We start from the raw sequence: 16,514 nt of genomic DNA on the forward strand, positions 1-16,514 counted from the left end.
TCACAAACTGCAGTCTAAGAAAAAAACAATAATGGAACGTAAAGGTTATTTTGTTCATATTTTGGCACCTAACATGGAGCAAGCATTTTTGGAGCGGGCAACGCCCATGTCTGCATGTCTCCAGATCATTGCCCTCTCTGTATGTGGGGCCACTCATCACATTGCATAGTAACGGTGTCTTGCATCTGCAATTAACAATACGAGATTTCATAAAATATAGTTTATTAATAGACGATTGCAATAAAAAAAACAAAACCTAACTAGATGAGTATTAGAAAATTACGTCAAAATTGGCCTTTCAGGTCTATAGAAAAGGCAATCATCTATTATCATACGATCATTTTAACAACAGTTCAAACCCGTTGTGTCGCTCCTGATAAGTTAAGTCTTGATGGAAATATGGCCACGGTGACACAAGTTATTGGAGGGAGTAAAACGCTGTAAGTTTGTGCTGCCGAGTAAGAAAATTTAGAAAAAAATACAAATTGATTGTAGCTCTGTTTTGGGGTCTTCTATAACTCAGTATGTGGAATGCCATCACAAAAACCTAGAATGAAAACAAAAAACGGTCATATCATAAACAACAGACATCATGACCTACTGTACATCCGACACACAGAACAATCAGCTAGTGCTTTCTTCTGCTCACATCCCCAGCTTAGTAGCATGTCGTCATGGACTATCCATCGTCAGTAGGAAACCGGCTGATCTTATAAATTATTTGGTTATAGAAAAATATACGCACTTATGTTATAAGTTACGTATAGGTAATATTACTATATGGTAGACTGATCAATCCAAAATAATCATTGGTCACAACCTTATACACGGACACTGCAGTTCCTGGGACGTAGCCATCGATATAACCATCTACTACTCACAGTACATTGAAGAAGAAATCTATCGATTGAAGTAATATATGATCAAAGCTCAGCCATTTTCAGGTTAAACAGAATTTCCAAGTCAAACTTCTCTCCCTTTTTAATGGAGAATGATGACAGTGAAAATGTGATTATAAATATTAAAATGCTAAGTATTCGAAAAGAAAATGGCATCTAATTTCCTTCCCATGAGATTTAATTTTTTTTTAAGTCATTAAATGAGTTCTTCCCAGTCTAAATCTTTTGGCAACAATTCAATATGACATAAGTAAAAGTTTCTCGGCACACAGGATAGGAGTGCTTAGATTTGGCCTGAGTACGTGTGTAGAGCTGTGCTACATGGTGCCATTGTATGTATACACACACCTGACCATTACTGCATGTACTGTCCTACATACAGGACGACTGCGTTTATTGGGAACTCTGTGACACGACGGTACAGACATATAATTAGACATTACCGAATTCAGGGCATTCTCATGGTAGAGTACGGCGCAAATCAAACATTTCAAACACTTTTTATCCATTACGGTATAAGTTTTGGGAATTGGCTTTTTTTTTCTTCGTTTAATTAATATCATAAAATATTTACGCTTCAATTTTTTTTTAAGGTATTGGCGTTTAACATTTTGGGAAAAAGTATCTAAAATTGCTTCTAACCCACTTTTTATTAATTTCTCAAAATAAGGAAATGAATAATATATTTGGATATACATTTGCAAATTTTTATATCATTATTTTTTTTTTTTTAAATAAAGAACTGTGAAATATTTTTTAGGATTTTCTATATTACAATCCTTATTTAGTCCCTGGTGATTCGAAACTTGATTAACGCTACATATTATATAATTCAGTACAAAAAAAATTATCTAATTAGCAAACAATTTTTTTTTCATCAATTAACGTTTTGTTTTTTTTTACCCTTTATAGAGAATTATTGTGTCAGCCATAATATAAGAGAAATGACGTGCACGCATGTAATAGCCACTATATATCATAAATAGTATGATAATTAAGGATTGTGCCAATCATAATGCTTAATAGTAATATATACAGATTATATGGCACAATATTAAAAAAAGGGTCAATTGTAGATTTTTAGACATATTGTAGTTTAAATCACAAAGAAGAATAAGTCCTCGTTATGAAGGAATAAGGAGGAGAAGTTATGGACGATGATGAGTGTTGGAACTACAAGTTCCAGAATGCCTTGCAAAGCAATGAATGGTCAATAGGTGTATAAGTCTGAAGAGTTAAGAGTGTATAGCTGTTAACTAGTAGTTATACATTATTATAAGTTTAACATAAAAAGGATTATCTTTCTCATCATAGTATACCCCATACTAACTGAATGTAATCCTATGGGTTTTGAGAAAAAGAAAAAGTGAAATAAAAATCCTACAATTCTGTAAAACGTCCTTACGTGTGTATAGAATCTTAGATAAAATACAAATAAGAAAATTAATTATAAAAACAATAATTTTAATGATTGCTTCTCTTAACGAGTTAAAAACCATGGAAATAATTTCTGGATGTGTTGTAATGTTTGTCAAATATTCCTGCCAAAAATCATATGCTGAGATTTGTGTAGCTTTCGTGATCGAACAACTAACGCTAACGCACCTATACAAGCTGACGTCCACATTCCTTAGAAAAATCACCAGACCTTGTCTTTATGAACATTTCCATAAAATCCTTTCAAGATACACATATATCTATATACACGTCATTTACACAGTTAATTCTACGGACACCGTAGGCTACAGATACTAAAAACGACATTTCTTCAGGTTTCCAATCAACACAAGTGCGATGTTTAGCCGAACATTACATATCATTACCATAAATCTAGCTCAGGCTTTTTGGGCCTATGTTCTTTAGGCAGGAAAATAAACGCATCTTATGATACGCCACTACTTAAATGCTTTGGAAAACTAGAGGACGACATTATGAGCATTTAGGAGATTCTAAGAGGTTTATACAGGTTCAGTATTACGTATGATGTCTACTTAACATGCGTGGTAAATACGCTTTGTGGGACTCGAGCTGTTTGCCCGTCAGTATTAGAAAGTGTGCTAGTGTACCTGCAAGCTTCCATAGAAGCAGCACTGTATAGAAAAATGTCAAAAGTCCTATCAACTTCATTTACAACTCGAGCTGCATGAGAGGAGATCTATAAGCACATACTGTTAGGATTAAATATTTATTTAAAACCTCAGGGTTTTTTCTTTTACATACCAAGATCTCAAGCCTTCATTTTAAGATGTCATTGGTTCTAAAATCAATATTTTATCTTGGATACATAATGCATTTTTCCCCCCTAAAACAGACTGGCTCTACATGGTGAAGCAAACTACACCGCCTGACTGCAGAACGCTGGCTAAGTGTGCTTGTTATTCATTCCAAAAAGAAAAAAAAAAAAACAAGAGAAGATCAAATTGTCTGGAGTGCATTGCGTTCCCTTATCAATATTTTAAACCAGGTCACTTACATAATACACAAATGAGCATGGGCAAAGGAGGGAAAGATGATATGGATGGCAGAAAAAAAAAACAAAAATAAACAATATTGTGGAATTTTGTTTTGTTATCTGCAATATTACGTGGTTCCGTCCGATCTTCGGAGGGTAAATGGTAACTTACTCTTCTTCTGAATTCAAGTTAGCTTTAAAAATATACGTCCATCGGATGAAACGTATGTATGATTAATTAGAAAAATGTCAATTTGCATATTTCAGTAGCAAAGGCCTACCGTGCACGATGGCCGTTGGAAAATTTATATAAAGGCACTTTGCATGACCAATGATCCCATTTCGAATAGTAAAAGAAATGTGTCGACAGAAAAATTCTGGACTCTGATGAACAATTTTTCAAAAACTGACCGAAAAATGGATAAAGTTACGTGTAGTCATTTAGATCATGGTACAATGCAACAAACTGATGTCCCAGCTATAGAACCGGAACGGGGGTTATTAATTATCAAAAAGGCATAAGCAAAATCATAAATAAACCTACCTGCTACTTCATTACACAGCTTCTCGGCTAAATTCTCAGTATCTTTGGCAAGAAGTGAAATTATTTCCTCATCATTCTCCTCCACCACATGCTCACACTACAAGAAATGAGTAATGCGTTCAAGACAGGAAAAAAAAAAAAAAAAAAAAGCAACAGAATCCAACGTTCAACGTTCATCTAATACATGAAAAATGAAATTAACATTCTGCTCATCTTTGTTTCGATGAATAAAAATACAATTTATGACTGTAATAAAAGTAAAAATATTGTGCATTTTCTAGCATTTATTTTTTCAAACCCTAATTCTTCTACTTAAGTTACCTTTGGTCAATGAAAAAAATAAAAACAATCTGATTACATAGTATAGCATAAAAAAAGTCAGTTGATTGAAATAAAAAAAGAAAGAAAAATGTTAAATGCAAATTTGGATAAACATTTGTAAAAATAAACTAAAAAAAGTTTAAATAATTAATTGTACCCATAATTACCAACACTTATCAACAACGAATACATTCTCAAAAAAATTGAAATATGTATAAACTACAACCAAACTCTACTTTACCATTCACCTTACAAAAAGTATAAGTTTTTTTTTTTAAAGTACTATACCACAAAAAATAAAAAAGGATTTCTATACAATGTATATGTAAAACAACAAAGTATAAATTCACGTTTCACAGAGACGTTCACTGCTTTACTCCTTTGTATTCTAAGTGATACAAACAGATGCAAGTATTGTGTGAGAAAATGCCTTACCGCAAACTTTAGAGGATTGCTATCTTCAGGATTGAACTGGAAATTGTTAAAGTCTGAAGGGAACGGTTCATTATCTCTGGGAGCAAACCTTTTGAAAGTCTGCTCCTTGGTATCAGGGTCTGTGTAGAGGCTGTAGTCATCCATTTTTTCACATATTCCTTCTAAAACCTCTGTCAGATATACCTCAGATTTGACTAATGGAACCTGTAAAAAAAAATAAAAAAAAAATTATTTAGACGATAAGAAGCTTAGGACAGATTATTACTACACAAGACGTACAGTGATAAAGACAACTTCGAAAAGAGAGGGAATGGCAAAGTATCTAGAAATACAGTTTCAAAGTTTCCATGCTACTTGCATGTGTAAGAGTTGTGCAAAACCTGCGCTCAGATTAGTTGTTGTTCGCCATCTCCAATGCAGCTGTTATATTGCTTCCCAGGGGCTTTGTGCAGAAAATAATAGCTTACGAAATGTAACTTCTCCCAGGTTCTACTGTTTCAGCTTTATTTCATAACAGCTGGTCCATGTCTTTGTCTCATTCGCCTTCCTCCAGAATTAAGTAAGAGTTCAAGAAGCTTTAACAAACTACCTACATACTTAGCGAGTGTCTCCACAGCAAATACTCAAAGGGTCAAAGAGCACCCAGTACTCTTGGTAACTGGGACAAAAAAGTCCACTCCCTAGTCTAGACAGGTCAAGGTGCAAGATGGTCCTATCTCTGTTGCTTCTTCCGGAATGGGGGTGTGAAGTGAAGCCAAGTGCACAGTAAACAATACTGATGCATCTTTGGGCCTTTCCAAAAGCTTTCTCTCCACCCTCTGCTGATCAAAGTAGGAAGTTTTCATGACAACCACAGTCAAAGGGGTTGAATCACAAATGAACTAGATTTCAGCAATGTTGATATATCCAGTCTCTATTGTCTCCTTTCAGACACAGTATGAACCCTTCCGGTCTCAATGACTACATTATAGAGGCACTTTCACATGTGTGCTTCATTTACACAAAGGGTTTCCTTGCTTCACCACCATCTGGACACAAATCAAATAAATACAGGCTGGAGAATTAAAATTTGGGGCTAGCTTTTATTGTTTCATTCATGCTCCGTTTAAAATTCAGCCTTCTGGATGTGACATTTGTTTCTCAGAGTGCAGGGACGAAGAAAAAAAAAACGAACAAAAGAAAATATATATTTTTTACAGCATATTTCTTCATATTCCAAAACTGAATAGCACCCCCCGAAAAAACATAGTAAATGCTCAAAAGTTTAAAAAAAAACAACAAAAACATCTTTTTACACATATATGCATTTTTTTTCCATCTGTATAATCCACTTTTCATGTTACTACTGGCCATGCTAAAATTCATGATTTTAACATTGCACAAATCCATCACTACAAGTAAACTTCTAGTAAAAGTTAACTTTCAGACTTTACGGAGCTAAATGTAAATAAAAAAATGTTAAAACCTAATACATATTATTGATTTTATTTTGTATGTTATCATAGTTGACCTCCTCCAAAAAGTTTTAGCCTAAGATCGAATGCCACATGGAATTGGGAACCAAAAAAGGCCACTTCAACACCTATACAACACTCTCCAAAATCTGGCAAAATAATGACCTGGGTTAATTATATGCTAAATGCTTATTATAATAGCTCGGAATTCTGGATGGACAAAGTTTCCTGATGGAGTAATACATGCGCTGTCAAATATGGGAATAATGATTCTCAGATTATTGATGCAGCATAGATATAAATAATTAAAGTCCATCTCTGGGCAAAAAAAAAAAAAAAAAAAAAGAATTTCCAGCCTTTTGCCCCAAGCTGTGGATCAAGAGAATATTTCTTTATTCAGTGAATGAGGCATGACAATATGGTATCACTCAATAAAGAAATGGGCAAGAAATACCCCCGTGGCACCTCAGCATTGTGAGGCAAAGTAAATATTTTGGGGTTGGGTGACTGACGCATACAGAGGCAAACATTCAATTATCACTTTTTGACAGAAGACTGATTATAAAGGGAGTTTTATTTTATTAATAAGTCAAGCTGTTACTATATAATGAAATGTAAAATAATAAGTGGCATAATACTGAAAGAGTTTTCCAGGACTTTTGATATTAATATCCAACCCTAGAATAGGTCATCAAAATCAGATGGGTGAAAATATGGCTCCCAAAATCCACGGCAATCAGCTTATTGACGGGCCCATCCCGTGCCAGCCAGCGTGGGGTCCCCTTCATTGTTTACCAGGCAGCAGCACATTTTGTAGTGGTCATGCCAGGTATTGAGTATACACCCTTTGTAAAAATGGTTATAAAATCAGGCACAGCCACTGTAAAATGTACAGCGCTGTACCTGGTAAAGGATAAGCGGGGCTCACCATGTCACTGTATACCCCCTTACTCAGCTCATCGTATGACGCAAGGCTTGAATTACCCCAATCTGATACTGATGGAGTATCCTAGGGATGTATGCATATCTCTAGACATAGTCAGGACTACCAGAGTGAAAACATTAAGTGTGGTTCAAAGACAAAAAAAAGATAAAAAAATAATTTTTTTTATAAACACTATTTAAATTACAGTAAAATATTACAAAAAAAAAATCATCTCTCTGATCCCTCAATGCTGCTGTTCTAATGCTATCCTTTTCCCCAATAGACTCTGAATTTCCTGGTTGATCCGGGCAGGCATGTGACTAGTACAGCCCATCACTGGCCTCATCGGTGACGTAATGTCACCTTCTGACCAACTATGGGAAATTTAGTCCAGCCATGAATTTTCTTGAGTTGAAAGGCAAAAAAAAGTATTATTACAAGCTATTAGGGATTATCCAAGGAGCCCAGCCCATCACTGACCTCATCGGTGATGCAATGTCACCTTCTGACCAACTATGGGACATTTAGTCTAGCCATAAATTTTTCTGAGTTGAAAGGCAAAAGAATTACGGTATTACAAGCTACTAGTGATTATCCAATGAGCCCAGTCCACAATAGTAGGAGCTATTCTTCAGTCTTGACACTAAGCTCTGACTAACATAGGAGGGTTTTTCCACTGCTTTTACATGACCTAGTGGGGCATATGGCCACGTGGACGATAAGTTAGGCCTTATTTAAGAGGCCATCACAAATTTCAGGCAAAAAAAAAAAAGTATTCTCAGTAATCAAAATATTCTCAGTACTTTCTGGTCAGTGAAAGAAACACATTGATGTGATGATACACTGGAGTAGAAAATAAAAGAATTATGGCACATATACTCATTTTACATACTGTATAATGCAAAGCAATCAAATTTATAAACAGAAAATAGTGTGGCTTGGGTTAAACATGGAAACTAAAAGCGAACTAAGCAGAAAAATTAGAAAGCTACATTTTTTTTCCATTTAAAAACAGACCTTTCACAAATTGTGAACTTATAAACTCTATATACCTGCACATAGTACTAGAAATGTAGATGAAATGTTTTTTTCCTTTCTCTATTCTGTCATATAGAGACTGGACACTGAAATGACTGGCTTCAAATATGTGAACTTTCTTATCATTTAACAGAGAATTTCATTTAATTCAGCTTTATGGAAATTTATTATTTATTATGCTTTGCTTATATAGCGTCATCATATTCCACAGCGCTTTACAGACATTAACATCACTGACCGCAATGGAGCACACAATTTATTTTACCTATCAGTATGTCTTGGGAGTGTGGGTGGAAACCCACGCAATCATGGGGAGAACATACAAACCCCTTAGAGATGTTGTCCTTGGTGGGATTTGAACTTTGGAGCCCAGCATTGCAAAGTATACATGGACATGTGCATGCAATGCACCATGATGTTGTCCAATCATAAAGAGGCCGCGTCATAGGGAGGAAAAACTAGATGCCCAAAGTTTTGACCAAAATGAAAACGCCCATAGAGAAATTCAGAACTGTGCCACCGTGGTCGTGCAGGACTTTATCTGTCTCACATGACCACACTGACAGTAATACTTTCCCCATGTAGGTCTGCCGTCCCCGATCCTCATCTGCTCCTTCAACACTCCATACGCTTTCAGATGCTCCAACAATCTGATGCTGCTGTCCGCCTCTTCTACCAACAGAAAGTGCGGAGAGGGAGGCAATGTCAGCATGGTCACATGAGATAAAGTTTTGCGCGATCACGCTGGCACAGTTGCGATCTTCTCTGTGAGTGTTTAATTTTGGTCAGAACTGTGGCCGTCTACTTTTCCCTCCCTAAAATACTGCCTTTTAATAATTAGATGGCATCATACTGGGTTGGGCACACCAAGCTGAATGCTGAACGAAATGGAAAGCCCTGTAGAGTAATAGGAAATTAATGTAATTTCGGTGGACTGTTTCCGCACAATGTAGTGGCTACCTACATTTCTGCGACTACGTTCAGGAATATACACTTTATAAGGTCACAATTTGTGAAAGGTCATCTCACATTCACAGTAGAATCCAATAATATACAAATCAAACAGCCAAATTTTACATAGGTATATTGGGATAAGTTCCCATGTGCATTGCAGTTTCCATCATCATGCCGCACATGGATTCCATTATAAGTCAAAGAGGCCTGTCTACCACTGCTGGTGTACAGCACGTGAAGGGCCTGGCCATCGCATCAATTCCCAATAAGGAACAGAAAGAATGAAATTCATATTGCCGATATAAACCCAGCCTCAGAGTAATATAATGTACATTTGCTCTTTACAAGGAACTGACTAAGCTTACATAACATTATCATCAAGTAGAAACTTCGGCTCAGTATTGGATCTGTGTACGAAGCTTCAACATAGTAACTTACCTTGGTCTCACAGCCTATAAAAGCTCCAGCTTATCACAGTGCCCTTATAACAGTTGTGGATATGAACAATGATTCTGTATTACCTGCCGTCAAGTGTCCCCATAACATCTGTACCCAGGCAATCTGCCTCCATAGGTGATCAAGCACCTTGGAGAGCAACCAAGCACTACTGCTCCAATTGTACAGGGGATTTTGGGTCCCCTGCTCTCGTGATCATTGGTTGCTCCTATGGATGAACCACCATCCATCATACAATTATTAATAGCCATAGTAGAGCATTACATAGTGGGAAAATGAAATTGACAGATGAAATAAAGCCCCAAAACAAAAGAAATAATTGGAAAAACTATGAATTTTTAGAGTTTTCTTCATTTTTTCTCATCAACACTGCAAAACGTGTCCTAAAAAGTTCACAATTACTCTGGTCACCAATGAAAAAATAAATTTTTTTTTGTACATTTCATCTTTAATTGTTATGTTTAATGTTTTTTATTGCTCTAAAATTAAAACTAAAGCTACTTGGCACACAGCTACCTCTTTTCCATTTATCATAATTTGTGTCCGTTGAGCTCTTTTTTAAGACTGAAGGTGACACAAATGTTATATACATTAAATGGAGGCCATTAATATATGGAGGCCGCAACTCAGAATTATATATATATATATATATATATATATATATATATATATATATATATATATACACGCAGTGGGGCAAAAAAGTATTTAGTCAGTCAGCAATAGTGCAAGTTCCACCACTTAAAAAGATGAGAGGCGTCTGTAATTTACATCATAGGTAGACCTCAACTATGGGAGACAAACTGAGAAAAAAAAATCCAGAAAATCACATTGTATGTTTTTTTTTCATTTTATTTGCATATTATGGTGGAAAATAAGTATTTGGTCAGAAACAAAATTTCATCTCAATACTTTGTGATATATCCTTTGTTGGCAATGACAGAGGTCAAACGTTTTCTGTAAGTCTTCACAAGGTTGCCACACACTGTTGTTGGTATGTTGGCCCATTCCTCCATGCAGATCTCCTCTAGAGCAGTGATGTTTTTGGCTTTTCGCTTGGCAACACGGACTTTCAACTCCCTCCAAAGGTTTTCTATAGGGTTGAGATCTGGAGACTGGCTAGGCCACTCCAGGACCTTGAAATGCTTCTTACGAAGCCACTCCTTCGTTGCCCTGGCGGTGTGCTTTGGATCACTGTCATGTTGAAAGACTCAGCCACGTTTCATATTCAATGCCCTTGCTGATGGAAGGAGGTTTGCACTCAAAATCTCACGATACATGGCCCCATTCATTCTTTCATGTACCCGGATCAGTCGTCCTGGCCCCTTTGCAGAGAAACAGCCCCAAAGCATGATGTTTCCACCACCATGCTTTACAGTAGGTAAGGTGTTTGATGGATGCAACTCAGTATTCTTTTTCCTCCAAACACGACAAGTTGTGTTTCTACCAAACAGTTCCAGTTTGGTTTCATCAGACCATAGGACATTCTCCCAAAACTCCTCTGGATCATCCAAATGCTCTCTAGCAAACTTCAGACGGGCCCGGACATGTACAGGCTTAAGCAGTGGGACACGTCTGGCACTGCAGGATCTGAGTCCATGGTGGCGTAGTGTGTTACTTATGGTAGGCCTTGTTACATTGGTCCCAGCTCTCTGCAGTTCATTCACTAGGTCCCCCCGCATGGTTCTGGGATTTTTGCTCACCGTTCTTATGATCATTCTGACCCCACGGGGTGGGATTTTGCGTGGAGCACCAGATTGAGGGAGATTATCAGTGGTCTTGTATGTCTTCCATTTTCTAATTATTGCTCCCACAGTTGATTTCTTCACTCCAAGCTGGTTGGCTATTGCAGATTCAGTCTTCCCAGCCTGGTGCAGGGCTACAATTTTGTTTCTGGTGTCCTTTGACAGCTCTTTGGTCTTCACCATAGTGGAGTTTGGAGTCAGACTGTTTGAGGGTGTGCACAGGTGTCTTTTTATACTGATAACAAGTTTAAACAGGTGCCATTACTACAGGTAATGAGTGGAGGAAAGAGGAGACTCTTAAAGAAGAAGTTACAGGTCTGTGAGAGCCAGAAATCTTGATTGCTTGTTTCTGACCAAATACTTATTTTCCACCATAATATGCAAATAAAATGAAAAAAAAAACCAGACAATGTGATTTTCTGGATTTTTTTTTCTCAGTTTGTCTCCCATAGTTGAGGTCTACCTATGATGTAAATTACAGACGCCTCTCATCTTTTTAAGTGGTGGAACCTGCACTATTGCTGACTGACTAAATACTTTTTTGCCCCACTGTGTATATATATATATATATATATATATATATATATATATACACACACACCTAAAAAAATGCACCAGCATACTAAGTGCCTAGAGGGGTTAATTGGCCATGTTGAGGTTTGGGTTTTGTGAACAGCTTAAGAGTGGGTGGGAAGCTGTTCACTATTTCTCCACCCCAAGGTGTGATAAATATGGAGCTTTTGGATTTAGTGTTTGGAGATGAAACCTCCAAAGCTGTGCTTGTGCTAACCCCTCTACGACCTTGGAGGTATAGAAACGTCGCTTTGATGGGGGCTCCGGCCATATGCAATAACAGGTGATCAAAAGATCATATCTACACCAAAATGGAATCAATAAAAATGTCAACTTGACGCGCAAAAAATAAGCCCTTCAAACAGCTTTAGATCATGAAAAATGGAGACACTACAGGTCTCGGAAAATTGCGACTTTTTTTTTTTTTTACAAACTTTTTTTTTCACCACATTGTTAAATAAAAAAGAACCTACAGTATACATGTTTGATATCGACGAGCTCATAATTAGAGTTGAACGGATTTGTTCAGTTTCCCGCTTATTCGGCAAGCTATAGCATTTACTGAATAATCTGCAGAGGGAACCCAACCTTCTGTTCAGCTATGCAGCTGCACGTGTTGCAGCTGTGTCACTGTCACAGCACATGCATGGAGAGCCCAACACACAGGCTCTCCAGGCATGTGCTGTGACACAGCCGCGACACATGCAGCTGCGGAGCTGAACAGCTGATCAGCCGGCGCGATCCAGGAAGCCGGGTTCCCTGTGCAGCTTAATCGGTAAGCGCTATAGCTTGCCGAATAAGCGGGGACCTGAACAAATTCACTCAACTCTACTCGTAATGACCTGTAGAATCATAATGGCATTAAGTGAACATGGTAAAAAAAACAAAACAATTGTGGCATTGCATTGTTTTGCAATTTCACCGCACTTTTCACACACACACACACGGAAATATATGCAATATATGCTTTGCATACAACAGTTTCAACACTTGATAAATAAAATCCCGTGAGGATGAAGACTGACACATTAATCCGTGAAACTCAAATATAATAAAACTTTTCAACAACAGAATTTTACAAGCCCATAGGAAGTATTTGAAGATCAAAGATTTGAGAGTCTATCCAGTTCTTTATGAAAATTAGGCTCCAGGACCAGAACCAAATGTATACGTAGATTTTTAAAGGTGCAATTTGACCATCTTTTAGTTATACTTCAAAGGTTGGCAAAAGGGGAGGTTAAATGCAATGGCACCTTTAAAATCTGATGAGAACTTCTAATGTTTTAAGATCTAGAAATAATACTACCGAAAAAAAAAACAATGTTTAATTATTTCTGCATATTAAGTTGAAAGTGTGATGTAGAAGGTCCAAAACAAGGGAAACACTCTTGTGTATGTCAACAAATCCGCTCCAATTTATCCCCCCTATGTGTTGGATGATGGCTCCGTTATCCTGTTTGGCTCTGAAATCTGGGCCATCACTGTTCATTACAGGGAAGGAGTATGCACAGTAGCTTACGGATCATTGCCATACTGTATATACAGGTCAATGCCCACACCTGGAAAAATAGCGTGCGGGAGGCGCCCATGGACAAACTGTGCAGCTTTAGAATTTCAGAGCTTTACAGGAGATAACGTTGCCATCAACCCACACAAGAAAGGGAGACACTAGGACTAATGTCCTCTATTTTTTTTCTGAAAACGCACCGTATTTTTTGGACAATAAGACGCACTAAAGTTTTAGAGGTGGAAAATAGGGTAAAAAAATATTTGAAGCAAAAAATGTAAAATATATAATAACATAAATAAAATACTATTATAAGTGGTGTTATTATATATAATAGTATATTATGTTGGCAGCTACAGGTAGAAAATGGTGCTGCGAGACCAGTGTGGTGTCTGTAAAGCACTATATGAAGACGCTGGAGGGTGAGTATAAGAAAGGGGGCACAGGGCTTATGTTTAAAGCACCACTCCAGCACTGAAAATTAACACTGGATTGCTGCTTTAAGATCCCATGGGAGAACTATAACTCCCAGCATGTCCTGCAGATCCTATGGCATGTTGGGAGTGCTTTTTTGTGTGTTGCAATTACTAAACTTTTAATTAATTCTTACTTGTACAGGCTGTGCTCACATTAGTGCAGGTCCTGCAGCCAGCCACGCTAGAAAACCGAAAATATCTCTCTCTACAGCTTACAGTATCTGTGGTGAGGTAATGTAGGGCTGGAGCATCACATGACCGCACAGAGCCCTCCCTCTTGTTACCTCACCACAGATCCTGTAAGATGAAGCTACATTGTTGTTAGTGCGGTGTCTGCAGGACCTGTGGTGACATAATGAAGGTGACATAATGAAGAGAGAGTGCTCTGTGCTGTCATGTGATGCTCCAGTACACCCTCTTCATTACCTCACCACAGGTCCTATAATAATGGGAGCACTCAGCATCAGCAAAGCCCTCGCTGTGCTGTCAGGTATGCGACTGCAGAGATCTCTCCTGTGGCACCCTGCTCCTGCTGCCTCCTTCTCCACCGGACACAAGATCTCCCCAGCCACTGCAGGAATCTGGTGCTGGTGAAACCATGTGGGTCCGCTGTTTAAGTGAAGGAATATTCACTTGCTGCTCCCCGCTCACTGCTCGGCACTGACAGGTGGGCTGGGAATCAGATAATGAATATTCGTTCACTTTAAGCATCTGGACCACATGGTTTCCCCAGCGCTGGATTCCTGCAGTGGCGGTGTCATTTTCCTGCTTCCTGCGAGGGCGATCCTACTCCGCCACTGCCCCCTCTCCACATGTTACATTTGAACCATAAGACGCACCCCACACTTTCCTCCCAAATTTGGAGGAAAAAAGCGCGTGTTACGGTCCAAAAAATACAGTAAGTCATTCTGGGATCATACAGTTATCTGTTCATATATCCATTTGTGAAATGCTCTGTGATTGTATTAGGTTAGTAGGGAGAACTCTGATGACAGATTCCTTTTAAAAAGTGTACCTTCAACCAAATTATTACCCTCTATTACCCTTTCCAGTGGATTTTCAGCCCCAGCCACACAGTGTAATACTACAATTGTGCTGTCTGGAGTACAGTCTATAGACGCGGTCAGTTTCTTCGTCCACTGACCACAAGTACTAAAAGTTAAGGGACAGTGTCCGGAAGAACAGTTGTATGGTCTCCATATGATTGTTCTGCAATAAAACATTGCTGAAGGTATACTTTAAGATTTGTAAGTTTTCATTTAAAGTAGAGTTGAGCAGATTCACATGGCCTTGGTCCAGCAGCTATGTCATTAGTTTGTGGTCACTAGACCAGAGCCCTGTGAACCTCTACTGACCTGCAGCCATCCCGTCACCTTCTCTATTTAGTAGGCTCAATGCAACATTACCGTTATGGTGCAACACATGCAAGATATCGCACTGGGCTTACTAATCAGTAGAGGTGTCAGGGAGGAGGAGTTTTGTAGGACTCTGGTCCGACAACCATGGACTACCGGGCACTTGACCACTCTAATCTAAAAACTTAAAAAAACATAAGTAGTTGAATATCAGGCAAAAACTACAGATACATACCCAATAAATGTCTAAATTACATACAAAGTATTACCTTGGGATAGCCTTCTAAAAATATATACAAAAGCATCACCTTGGTTTATAGGGAGTCTATATATCTACAATATACTGGGTCCCCTATTTGCTACCTAAGTGTCTATTTTGGTAATGGAGGAAACTAATAAGTTCTTTTTTCTTTTAAGAGTATGAGGAGCCTGCATGGTGCCTGTCAATGAACAATTTCCTTTTATAATTATGCCAGAGACAAGGTTTTCCACCCAGAACAGGCTGGAAGAGATACCAGACTCATTAAAATATCAATGCAGAAGGAGCCATCATTGTAGCAGGAGAAATCCTTTTGACCAAAGTCAAAACTATTATCTGTATTTAGAGGATAAGACACTGAACATTTATTTCAGATACATTACACATTGGCTCGGTATATATTAAACATCTGACTTAATTGCTGGTATTCTTGGCTACGTGATAAAAAAAAAAAGGAAGAGATTAAAGACGCAGACAATTTTTTCTAGCAAATTTAAATTTCAGTTTCACAGATCTTTTAACTAGTGCAGATATAGAGATCTTGGAAGTGGTGACAAATTAATACACAAAATATAAAAGTATAAGCTTTTGTTATTCTAAAATTAAGAATTAAACTTCCTTGGTCTTTTTAGCGTACAAGGCATGACCTTGGGTCTACTCCAGGCATGACCTTCAGTAAAATCCAGGCCATTGATGGCCTTTTCACTACCAAAAGCACCCAGGCTTGGTCCCAATTTTACAGGGATAATACTGAGAAATGGACTTTAAAGAAGTTATCCAGGACTTTTATATTGTTTTTCTTATAGAGCGAAGAACTTACAGGCAGGTAGTTTCTAACTACTGCCTGTTCTGCTGGCTTCTGCCTGCGATTCTGCGGCTTCCATTGACATCATGTCGGCAGCGCAGCTTCTTCTTTTCCTCTCTGCTCAGTTGATGGGGCATCTTTTACAATGTCACGCTGATTTACAGCTGGCTGTCAATAAGGGTGACTTCGGCAGAGATGTCCTGACAATAAACCAGACCGGAAAAGGAAGAGCTGCTTTGTTGACCTGTGGTCACGTGAAGCCGCAGAATCGGTACGTAACCTCTCTAAACTGGCAAAGATTGGCACCGGGCAGAAC

The 16,514-nt window shown here is 38.0% G+C and overlaps 1 protein-coding gene across 5 annotated transcripts in view; it reads right to left on the bottom strand.

The window, feature by feature from the left end:
• Positions 1–205: 205 nt before the first annotated feature.
• Positions 206–16,514, bottom strand: part of CNPY1 (canopy FGF signaling regulator 1) — a 183,699-nt gene continuing 167,390 nt past the window's right edge. For all 5 annotated transcript variants that reach the window (XM_073581589.1, XM_073581588.1, XM_073581592.1 and 2 more), the window contains 3 exons: positions 4,652–4,855; positions 3,896–3,992; positions 206–547 (listed from right to left, as the gene is read on the bottom strand). In XM_073581589.1, the coding sequence (XP_073437690.1) occupies positions 513–547; positions 3,896–3,992; positions 4,652–4,855 (336 nt within the window). In that variant the 3' untranslated portion in view covers positions 206–512. The remainder of the gene's footprint in view (positions 548–3,895; positions 3,993–4,651; positions 4,856–16,514) is intronic.

This window comes from Dendrobates tinctorius, unplaced genomic scaffold (assembly GCF_039654945.1).
Source record: "Dendrobates tinctorius isolate UK_male_01 unplaced genomic scaffold, ASM3965494v1 ptg000070l, whole genome shotgun sequence".
Taxonomy (NCBI): Eukaryota; Metazoa; Chordata; class Amphibia; order Anura; family Dendrobatidae; genus Dendrobates; species Dendrobates tinctorius.